The 12,466-nt window shown below is 37.5% G+C and overlaps 1 protein-coding gene across 3 annotated transcripts in view; it reads right to left on the bottom strand.

Moving 5' to 3' along the window:
- The window catches only part of MYRFL (myelin regulatory factor like), a 116,530-nt gene that overhangs the window by 20,324 nt on the left and 83,740 nt on the right, over positions 1 to 12,466 (bottom strand). For all 3 annotated transcript variants that reach the window (XM_059936483.1, XM_059936484.1, XM_059936485.1), the window contains 2 exons: positions 1,487 to 1,650; positions 817 to 880 (listed from right to left, as the gene is read on the bottom strand). In XM_059936483.1, coding sequence (XP_059792466.1) covers positions 817 to 880; positions 1,487 to 1,650 — 228 coding nt within the window. The remainder of the gene's footprint in view (positions 1 to 816; positions 881 to 1,486; positions 1,651 to 12,466) is intronic.

The raw sequence follows: 12,466 nt of genomic DNA, 5'->3' as shown, positions 1-12,466 counted from the left end.
AATATTAAACTTTCTAAACCCTCTTAGAATAGTTCAGTGACGTACAACATGAGGAGTAGAGAGTAAATTGGGACAATGGTCCAAACATCAGGTCAGCCCTTAACAGGATATAGATTAAGGTCATAAATATCTTCCTCTGGGAAAGGCCACCTTTGGAAAACTAGTGGATCTGAGGGAGCGAGCTGAGGTTCACAGCTATCTATGAATGGCAGCTAGGAAGAGAGTATTGCAGCTTCTCCCTCACCGACACTTCTCTGCAATGGAGAGGGTGTCCTTTAAGTTAACAAATGATTAACCTTCACCTTTAATGTAAATGTTATCCTATTTGATGAAATGCTCTATTCATTAATAAAGCTGTCACATTTTAACCTTTGCAAGCAAGTGAATACCTAGTCTCCATTTGCATATATAGTACTAAATATCAAAGGGAAAAGAGGGATTTGAAGATTAACTGACATCCCTTTGAGATCTTCTGGAGACAAAGATAAGGGCCTGAATCGAGTCAAGGCATCCACACAGATCTTGCAGCCCAGGGTCATCTGCTGATGAATTTCACCTGATGGGGACTATGTACACAAAAAGTGGCAGAACAATATTTCTGAAATGAACATGTTCTATACTCATATCTCTAAACTTCTCTTTGAAAAACCAGTTAATATCTATTAAAAGGATAATATTTAAATGCCTGAAGTGCATAAGGATGCCTAGGGAACCCATCAACAAATAAATGAAGAAAAAAATTCCTGATCAATTTTTCTAAAGACTATTTGAATAGAAAATATCATCTCTGTTCATTATAAATTTAAGTCTATTTACCTTGCCGGTTTTTTTGGGAATGGTCCTTTTTGGAGAAGATGCACTAAGAGCTCTGCTAAATTTGCTTTAAAAAGAGAAAGAGAAAATTAGTTTTGATTCAAATGCCTCTCTAAGAGTTACATGACAAAGGCCCAGGCTGTCACTAACACAGCAGTATGCTTTTTTTTTTTTTATTCAGTGGTAATTTAAAAAAGGAAAAGTCAAGGCAATTGAGAGTTCTTTTTGTGTACAAGAAACTTAGTAAGTATAAATAAATGCATTAAAAGTTACATTTCCCTTTTTCTCAAAATATATCCCAGAAAATGTGCATGTACCTGCTTAAGTAATAAAAAAAATAGAATAAAAGTTTTTTCCCTGAGGACCAAACATGGTTTTCTAAATTTAGAAATGGCCAACTTTCCTCCTTAAAGGAAAGGCCACCCTTTTGTTAAAATGTAGCACTTCCTATAATCACTGCTCTTAAACAGATGCATTATATTTTGTTTTAGTTTAAAAGCAGCAACAGAAAAAATAAAATTACCACATAAAACAACTGTGTTCCAAAACATTCTGAAAGAAGAATAGGGACTTAATTAAAAGATAGTAATGGTTGCTGCTTGGTAGAACAAACCATTCAGATTGATCTAGTTATGGAAAGACCCCATTCTCTCCTTTCTCCAAATTTCTGTACCTGATTGAGCTCACTTCACTGGCGGAGGACTTCCAACTACTGAGCCGCTTTAGCCTGGCCAGGTTTCTGTTCCATATTTCTAACTCTTCTATTCTTTCTTCAAGGTTGTTGGTTAGTTTGCAAAGCTGCTTCACTGCACCCACATTTTCCATGAAGATCTGGTCCTAAAGATGAAAATAATTCAGAGCACATACAGTTTGAGACCACTAGACAACTGTCCACAGCCCATCCAAAGACAGTTGGAAAACTCTATTGAAAACGGCTACATACACACACACACACACACACACCCAGCCTCAAGTTCATTCAAGATAAATCTGGGGGCTTGAAATTTAAAGTGGTCTTGCCAAACTTCTGGCTATGTAGTAAAACTGCTTATGTTCAATTTGCAATAAAATGGAAATATGTCCTTGTATTCCAAGAGAGAGAACAGAGCTGAAGGGCACTGTCAAGTTTCGAATCCAAAGATTTATTTTCAGTGGCTATTATGCTCTATTTAAAACTCATGTAAAGAAAGTCAGAACAGGCTTCTGAATGTTGATTTGTGTTTGCATCACTAAATCATAAGGAATGACTCCAGTTCTCCCTGGTAAAATATGCATCAAATTGCTCAAGTGAAGGAGGGAGGAAAGAAGACCTGGGCTTTTCTCTGAGTTCTGCCACCTGCTAGATGTGAGATCCTGGGTAAAATATAACAACTTCTCTGAGCTTCAGTTTCTTCATTTATAAATGAGAGGATGATTCTTGAGGTGTTGATTTCTGTCTTAATATCCCATAAGCTATTACATGCAATTTATATTTTAGCTTAAACAAAATTTAAAACAACAGCACTTAATTCTTCCTATTCAAAGAAAGTTACTGACATGTCAGAAAGAGCAAGAAAGGAGAGATCAACCAAAACCACAGGGATCCAGACACCCCTTCCCCCACCCACACACGTCAGTTGTCTTGGGAACATGTGTGTCTGTCTCTTAGCCATACAAAAATCCTGGAAAGCTCTCATCAACTCACACCCCAATCCCATGACCACTCCTCTTCCCCACCCCCCTCTGTTTACAAGTTTAGAATGTCATGGCACTCTTTGGGGCTCATAGAGGCTGGTCCACTGTTGTAAAGTGATGAGCTCAAGGCCAAAATAGACTGTTTTGTGGCTGGGGATCAAACTCAGGGCTGTGTGTCTTTGAGATTCTCATCATGCAAACCAAAGTTTTCTGGGTTTCAAACACTGTAAAGCAACCACTCAGAAAGGATTCAAAAGCTGAACGTTATAGATTTAAGGCTTAGTTCATAGAGTTTAAAGGCATACATACTGGTGTAAAACACACTGGTAAAGGTAAGTATATAGTCAGTTTAAGAATACTCTAATACCGTTATATAATGGTGTATAAATCACGTAACTCTAGCATAGAGGTTAAAGGACAAAAGTATTAAAAATAACTATAGCTTCAATAATCTGTTAATGGTACACACATAAAAAGAGGTAAATTATGACACCAAAAGCATAAAACATGGGGGGGGGGGAGTAAAAGGGAAGAGTTTTGTATGTGATCAAAGTTAAATTGTTATTGGCCTAAAATAGACTGTTAAATCTATAAAATGTTTTATGTAAGCCTCATGGTAATCACAAAGCAAAACCTACAGTAGATACACAAAAGGTAAAGAGAAGAGAATCAAAGTATACCACTACAGAAAATCACTGATTCACAAACGAAGACAGCAAAGAAGGAAGAAAAGAACAAATGAACTACAAAACAGCTAGAAAACAATAAGATGAGCATTTAAAGAAGAATTAATACAAACTCCTCCAAAAAATGGAAACTCTATCCACTACAAACTCATTTTAAAAGGCCATCATTACCCTGATACCAAGGCAAGATAAGAACACTACAAGAAGAGACAATTTACAGGTCAATATCTCTGATGAACATACATGCAAAAGTCTTCAACAAAATATTAGCAAACTGAATTCAGCAATACATTAAAAGAATCATATGTCATGATCAAGAAGGATTTATTCCTGGGATACAAGAATGGTTCAATATATGCAAATCAATCAATGTGATACACTCCACTAACAAAATGAAGGATAAAAATTATATGGTCATTTCAATAGATGGAGAAAAAGATTTTGACAAAATTCAACATCCTTTCATGATGAAAACTCTCAACAAATTAAGTATAGATAAAATATACCTCAACATAATAGAAGCCATATATGACAAGACCACAGCTAACATGTACACTTAATGATGAAAAGCTGAAAGCTTTTCCTCTAAGGTCAAGAACAAGACAAGACATGCCCACTCTCCCTGTTTCTGTTCAGCACAGTACTGGAAGTCCTAGACAGAGCAACTAGACAATAAAAAGAAATAAAAGGCATCCAATTTGGGAAGGAAAAAGTAAGACTGTTTCTGTTGAAGATGATATGATCTTGGAAACAGAAAATCCTAAAGACTCCATCAAAAAAATATAACTAATAAGTGAATTCAGTAAAGTTGTAGGATGAAAAATCAACTTACAGAAATAAGCTATGTTTCCATACACTAATAATGAACAATTTGAAAAAGAAAGAATCCCATTTACAATAGCATTAAAAACAATGAAAATACTTAGGGATAAATTTAACCAATGAGGTGAAACATCTGTACACTGAAAATTATTAGACATTTATGAAAGAAATGATGAAGACACAAATAAATGGAAAAATATCCTGTGCTCTTGGATTGGAAGAATTAACATTGTTAGCATGTCCATCCTACTCAAAGCCATCTATAGAGCCAATGCAATCCCTGTCAAAATTCCAATGGCATTTTTCACAGAAATAGAAAAACTAATCATAAAATTGGTACAGAACCACAAAAGATCCCAAATATTCAAAGCAATTCTGAGAAAGAACAAGGCTGGAGGCATCACACTTCCTGATTTCAAACTATAGTACAAAGCTATCATAATCAAAACAGTATGGTACTGGCATAAAAATAGATACATAGACCAATGGAACAAAACTGAGAGTCCAGAAATAAACACACACATACGGTCAATTAATATTTGACAAGGAAGTCAAGAATACTCAATGGGGAAAAGATATTTTCCTCAATAAATGATGTTGGGAAAATCTGATATTTACATGCAAAAGTAAGAAATTGGACCTCTATCTTACACCACTTACAAAAATTAACTCAAAATGTGTTAAAGACTTAAATGTAAAACCTAAAATTGTAAAACTCCTAGAAGAAAACATAGGGAAAAATCTCCTGTCTTGGCAACCATATTTTGGACAAGACCAAAAGTACAATCCACAAAAGCAAACAAACAAAAGTGGGACTACATCAAACCAAAACTTCTGTGTAGCAAAAGAAATAACCAACAAAATTAAAAGCCAGCCTACTGAATGGGAGAAAATACTTGCAAGCCATATATCTGATAAGGGTTTAACATTCAAAATATATAAGGAATGCATACAACTCAATAGCAATAAACAAACAAACAAATATTCCAATTTAAAAATGGGCAGAAAACCTGAATAAATATTTTTCCAAAGAAGACATACAAATGGGCAACATGTACAAGAAAAGACACTCAACATTACTAATCATCAGGGAAGTGCAAATAAAAACCACAATGAGATATCACCTCACACCTGTTAGGATGGCTGTTATCAAAAAGACAAGAGATAACAAGGATCTGGAAAAAAGGGAATCCTTCTGTTGGTGGGAATGTAAATTGGCATAGGCACCATGGCAAACAGCTTGGAAGTTATACAAAAATTAAAAATAGAACTACCATATTAATATGATCGAGCAATCCCATATCTGGGTATATGTCCAAAGGAAATGATATCACTATCTCAAAGAAATATCTGCACCCCCATGTTCATTACAGCATTATTCACAATAACCAAGATATGGAAACAACCTAAGTGTCCATCAGTGGATGGATGGATAAAGAAAGTGTGTGTGTGTGTGTGTGTGTGTGTGTGTGTGTGTGTATGTATTATTCAGCTATGATAAAGAAGAACATTCTGCCATTTGTGACAACATGGATGGACCTTGAAGGTGTCATACTAAGTGAAATAAGTGAGACACAGAAATATAAGTACTGTATAATATCACTTATATGTGGAAACAGAGAATAGATTGGTGGTTGCCGAAGGCTGAGATAGTGGGGGAAATGAGGAAATGTTGGTCAAAATGTACAAACTCGGTTTAGGATGAATAAATTCTGGGGATCTAAAGTGCAGCATTTTGACTATAATTAACAATACTATATTATATACTTGAAAGTTGGTAAGAAAGTAAATCTTAAATGTTCTCACCACACACACACAAAATGTAATTATATGAGGTGATGTGTATGTCAGCTAACCTTATTGTGGTACTCATTTTGCAATATGTAAGTTTATCAAATCATCATGTTGTACACCTTAAACTTACCCTGTGCTGTATGTCAATTTTATCTCAACAAAGCTAGAAAAATTCAGCTGTATGGGAGGATAGTTTATTTAAATAAAACAAGATTGGACGTGAATTGATAACTGTGGAATCTGAGTGAAATGTATAAATGTTTCATTACTATTCTCTCTCATTTTGTATATGTTTGAAATTTTTCATTAAAAATGTTAAAAAATAGGGGCTTCCCTGGTGGCGCAGTGGTTGGGAGTCCGCCTGCCAATGCAGGGGACACGGGTTCGAGCCCTGGTCCGGGAAGATCCCACATGCCGCGGAGCGGCTGGGCCCGTGCGCCACAACTGCTGAGCCTGCGCTCTGGAGCCCGTGAGCCACAACTGCTGAAGCCTGTGTGCCGCAACTACTGAAGCCTGCGCGCCTAGAGCCCGTGCTCCGCAACGGGAGAGGCCGCCGCAATGAGAGGCCTGCGCCCCGCGGCGGGGAGTGGCCCCCGCTCACTGCAGCTGGGGGAAGCCCGCGTGCAGCAGCAAAGACCCAATGCAACCAAAAATTAAATAAATGAATAAATAAATAAATTTTAAAAAAAATGTTAAAAAATAAATAAATCACAAAACAAAAACAAAGCGAAAAAAAATCTCTTGACAAAAGCTGTTCTAAATTTTCTAATTCTGGTATAGATTTTCCTTTACTTCTAAATTTGTTTTATAAAAATAAGGCAGAAATCGTGAAGATAAGAATGACTTTCTATGGTTCTAAACCATAGTAAATGTCACATGACTATTTACTGTGTTTAGTAGAAAGCCTTATAGTAGAATTATAACTGTAATATTTAGAGTTGGTCACATGGTTGGTCGATGTCCACCCAGCAGTCCAGCACAAGTTCCCAGCCATCATCTCTGACTCCTTCCCCACAGGAAATCCATCACACAGTGCTGTCAGTTCAACATCCTAAATTTCCTGAATCTACCTACTTCTCTCCATCCTCACTGGCACTACCATACCTAATAATATTTTTAATTTTTCTTGGCAACTGGCTTCCTTTTTTCCTCCTTCTTTTTAAAAAATGTTTGCTTGATACAGTAATTTGTGATTTAGCTCAAACCAAAGCAGACAGTGGAGAATGATATTAATGTCCCCTCTAAACCACAGTCAGTTCTTTCTGCCATGTCTCCCCACAGGACTTTTAATGCTGCTAATGGCATATAAGCGATGGCTGCAATTGTCCAGTTATGTGTCAATAATGATGAAAAGCCAGCTCTGATTTCTGCAACTCAAATATGCCAACACCATACATCTTCCAGGTAGATTCAACGGGCAAGAAGATAATTCATGTGTTTTCCTATCTAAGAGGAAATAGAGGTGGAGAGGGAATTTACTACTACCTTCCTGATAGTAATGATGGCCCTGACTTTATGGATCCAATCGGAGGTTACCAAAAAAATTAATTTCTAGGACATGTAATTGGGATTGCTTCTTATTAAAAGACTTCTGATTTCTTGTCCTCTATCATCACAGTAAAGTCAGTACAAATACGTTCAAAAACATAATCTAGAGTTTTCTGAAAATAACCTTTTCAGTGCAAGTGGTAAGGTCTCCATGGGTTCTTTTAACCACGAATGTGCACCTAGATGTCTGAGGAACTTTTTCTAAGTGTCCAACTCGCAGATAGAGGTTCGTATTCGTTAGGACAGAGAAGGGCATAAGACTGGGGCATTTTGAAAAGCTTCCGCATCTGACACCCACTGTTGGTTAAGAACTATTTTATAATTGAATCTAATTTAATTAATCAACTCATCCAGTTATTATTAACCACTTCAAATGGGATCCACTACCTCAACTAAAATGTAGCTTTATAATTGTGATGTAAAAATGATTAAACCAGCTTGCCACCAAAAATTGCTCATGAGATTGGGTTTGGGGGCAGTGGCAACTGCTCCAAATCACATGAGAATTTTCACCCACTGTTTAAAAGACTTGCTTTGGGGTGAGGGGACCTATGGACAGCGTGAGCATGTTTTTTGAAAGGACACGTAGGGCAGTTTGGCAAGTATAAGCGCACAGGAAGACAACAGGGAGGTGTTTGTGAAATCAGAGACATTATTTAGCTTAGAGTGTGTCTCTGTTGAAGCCTCTCCTTTCACATAGCCCCCTTCACACGCTGTGCTCTAATCATATTGAACCTTCTGCCGGTCACAGAACATGGATCATGTATCCCCTCGTCTCTGGCCGCTCCCTCTGCCTAAACCAGCTGTCCTCCCTCTCCGCCCACCTCCCTTTCACTTGGTGTCATGTTTACCAGTGTTATAAACCCCTGGAGACACGGCCTGCCTCTCGTCCACAGCGGATTCTCCGGCACAGGGCAGTAACACAGGACAGACTTGAAGATTAAATGAGTGAATATTCTCACAGGGGTGATGCATGCCCTGAGGCACTCATAACCTTGCTCTCTGGTGAAATTGAACAGACTGGCCAAATGTCCAGTTTATTTTTTTACCTGAGGTTTTCCTCAGAAAAGCAAAATCTGTATTCCAAATTCCCTTTCCACGTTAGGAAATTCAGGTGAATTAAGGAAAGAAACACTAGTGCTCAGCATCCTCAGTGCGATGGGCTAGTGACTCTCTTGTAACCTGCCACATGGCCTCCACTGATGGAAACAGATGACCGTCCCTTCAGTTCCCTTTCATCCCCTAGGAAACACTTAGACTCTGTAGAAGGCAGTTTGCAAGCTCCTGGGTCCCTTGCAGGACTGACGATAAATGAGCCCCAACGCTGGGGGGCGGCCAGGCAGGGGACTTGATTTCTCCTCTCTTTGGGAACTACAGCTTGTCCTCTGTCCAAAAACACTGAGTAAGGGTAACAAAGCCTGAGAGCAAAGAATGCTTTGAGAAGTTGAAATAGGCTCTTCTTTCTTTTCCAGTGAGAGTCACAGACTTGAAAATCTCTCCTTGTGGCATCTGATGTTGCATGGACTGATGTTTTTATGATAAAATCATGGGACTAAAACAGCCTGTAATTGAGTATTATGAAAGTGATTGTCAAAGGGAGAAAATCTGTCTTTTAGCCAATGGGTGTGCCTGGCAATTGTTTAGGCTTTGGATAAACTCAGCTTTAGATCTTTGTCCAAGAGTTTATTTGTGGACAGCTCACCAGGCCTTGACATGGATTTAAAAAAAACTAGAATCCTCAAACCAGAAAAGCAGGCTGCTGAGATGGTATAGGAGCTCAGACTTCAGCTGAACTTCCCACAGATCCCTGGAGGTGAGCTTTCCCTCCCATGCAGAGTTCTCTTGCAAAGACGACAACTCCTGGGCTCATTTCCCTGGATGTTGTATTTTGACCTCTGTCTTAAATGGGGAGAGTACAAGTTCATAAAACTGTTTCAAATTATGTGTTTTAATTGTTGCCCTTTGTTTGCTTTAGAATTCTTGCTTAATTTTTGTTATCTCAGTTTAAATGTAATTTTCTGTGGAAGGGCTTGAGTCCTTTGAGGCAAGTTTCCAGTTGAACTAACACGTGGCACCGTTTATTGTAATTCTTTGATTTCTTCTCTTTCTGGGTGACCAGTGAGCTCCTTTTGAGGGCAGTGTCTTATGACTCCTCAGGGCCAACTCAGTACCTGGCACATGTAGCTCAATATTCAGTTAATGAACAGAATCAATAGTTCTTTATCAAGCACCTATGATGTGCTAACCACTGTCTTAAGTACAGGGAGAAAACAATTAGATAAGGTAGACAGGATCTCTGCCCTCATAGAGCATGTTTCCTAGTGGGGAGATTGGCCAAGAGCAAGTAAACCAGAAGTATATGATATAGTTTTAAGTTGTAATTAGCACCAGGAAGGAAACCATTGAAATAGAAAATAATTGTTACTATCTTAAGCCATTGGTATAGATTTGGTCTATTTTATCTTTGAGAGCACTGGGAAAAAATAAAATAACAGCATCAAGTGGAAAAGTATATTCTCATCCTGAAAAAGACAGGTAACCCAATGGAAAACTGGGCCAAACAATTCATATAAGGAGAAATCTAAATAGCTAACATAAGAAAGAGATGCACAACTTTGTTACTCATCAGAGAAAGACAAATTAAAACAGTAAGATACCACTTTACCCCAATTAGAATTGAAAAATTTAGAAAGTCTGATAATGTCAGATGTTGATGAGGATACAGAGAAGCAGTCAGCCTCATGTGCTGCTGTGAGCTGGAGCTGACCAACAATCTGACAGCATTTCATAGAATTAAGGCTGTGTGTATCCTATACCCCACCTCCAGTATGCGTGCCAGAGAAAACCTCCCACAGATTCACAAGGAGGCCTGTGTGAGAACGTTCATCACTGCAAAGTTGTAGTCAGCAGAGCTGGAAGAGGCCATCACTCGAGGAGGAGAATGTAAGGACATATGCCAAGGAATTCCACGTATCAGACTCTGAGCAGATGTATATAATTCAAAGAAATTTAAAACAGATTCAAAAACAACACTAATAATGTTCCAGAAAGCCTGACTATCCAAGGATATATATGAAACACATTAGCGTGGCTGCCATTGTTGTGGGGAGCTGGATGGAAGAGGAAATGGGAATGCAGAGAAGAAAAAATGTAATAAAGAAAAAGAGCAGTACAAAGAAGAGGGTAGTACCTCCACTCTAAAGTTCCAATAATAAAGATGAAAGAGGAAAATCTACTGGAGAAAAAAAAAAAAATGAAAGGGATTTCACATCTTGAGAGCTACCACTCTAGTTCAAAGTTTCTTTACTTACTCTCAGTGCTCTTACTCAGTTTGAGTAGCTTGAAGGCAGTGACGGACTCTGAATATCTGAGACGGAGCTCAGTAGACTGGGAACTTAATGGATGAAGCCCGAGGGAACTAAACTATACCTACAGGGAGGAAGCAGTTCTGACCTAGTGGCCACATTTCACAGATGAAGAAAAGTCAGCATCATCAGAAAGGGACTGAAGTATCCTTAAAGACTTTATAAGAAATTACTAAAAAAATAGTCTCTTTGAAGACTTTGGCATAAGTTCAGCCATTTTAACTAAATTCCACTTTGGTAAATAAAATGTGAAATTCCAGGTACTAAATCAGTGAAGGCCTGAATAAACGGGGCTATCTGATTTCCAAAGCATTGCCACCACCTTCTGACACAATATTTAAATTGCAGTTTTAGATGTCTGGAACAATGATTCTTTTCCCAACATTTTATTACTAAAATTTCCAAGCATACAGAAAAGTTTTTAAAAAACTCTAGAGTAAATGCCCATATACCCCCAGAAGTAAATTCCACTTTGGTAAATAAAATGTGAAATTCCAGGTACTAAATCAGTGAAGGCCTGAATAAACGGGGCTATCTGATTTCCAAAGCATTGCCACCACCTTCTGACACAATATTTAAATTGCAGTTTTAGATGTCTGGAACAATGATTCTTTTCCCAACATTTTATTACTAAAATTTCCAAGCATACAGAAAAGTTTTTAAAAAATTGTAGAGTAAATGCCCATATACCCCCAGACGTAAATTCCACAATTAGCATAGTGTTCTATTTCCTTTATCACACGTCTCTCCATCTGTCCATCCATCAACCCACCTTGTTTAAATGCATGGAAAAAAATAAATAGCAATTACTTTTTAAGAAGACATAACTACAAAAAGAAATTTCCCAAGAAAACAATAAGTGGCATATTTCTCTCTAAAATTTAGAAACAAGAGAATTTTCTCCCTGCTGCCAGTGTAAGAAGTTCCTGGGAAAGAAGATGATCTACAAACAGGTGATCAGTTGTTAAAATATCCAGGGTTGGTTTTAATAGCATATTAACTCTAATCCTCCGGCTTGGAGTCAAATCAATCAGTGAGTGCAACGGGGAATACTAACCTCCTGTGGGGAACATCACTGCAACTAATGAATGAATTTTATTTCCTCTCTTGATGAGAAAAGAAGGGACTTTTAAACTAACCGCTGAGTAGGACCTTTAAAAAAAACCCATTTAGATTCTGGGCTGGCTATATGAACTTAAATGAATATAATTTTTTATAACTCAGTTTTTCTATATTTAAAAATGAAAAATAGTATTTGTCACTCTATAAAAAAAAATAAGTCATTTCAGAGACACCCAAAGTGGTGGTATCTTTGAGCAGCACCTGAAAAAAATTTATTAATGATTAACCATTTATCAGTTATACTATGTTGTGGACCTAAAAGTTGTGGTCCTAAGAAGATTTGCATTAAAAAAATTCATTTATGAAAGCAACTGTTTCATTGGGGGAAAAAGTGATTAAGGTAGAATTTCAACTCACCATACTAAAGTTAGTTTACTGCAGAACTGTAAAGAATAAAATAATTTGTTTTGAATAGCTTTAAAGATGACCTTATAATCCCCCAAACTGGCTGAGCCAAGTTCTGGACAAACTTTTATCTGATGCTGAAATTCATGCTCTTAAACTGGTGTGCCATATACTATTAGGGAATTTTTAATCATCAAAATCAAAGAGATCTTGGTAAGGTTCATTTTCCTCCCATCTCCTCCATCTCCTCCCCATTTCCTTATTGATCCTCTCTGCCCACTTGGCTTTTTGACACTG

This window comes from Balaenoptera ricei, chromosome 10 (genome assembly GCF_028023285.1).
Source record: "Balaenoptera ricei isolate mBalRic1 chromosome 10, mBalRic1.hap2, whole genome shotgun sequence".
NCBI lineage: Eukaryota > Metazoa > Chordata > Mammalia > Artiodactyla > Balaenopteridae > Balaenoptera > Balaenoptera ricei.
This window is presented reverse-complemented; position numbering and strand designations above follow the sequence as displayed.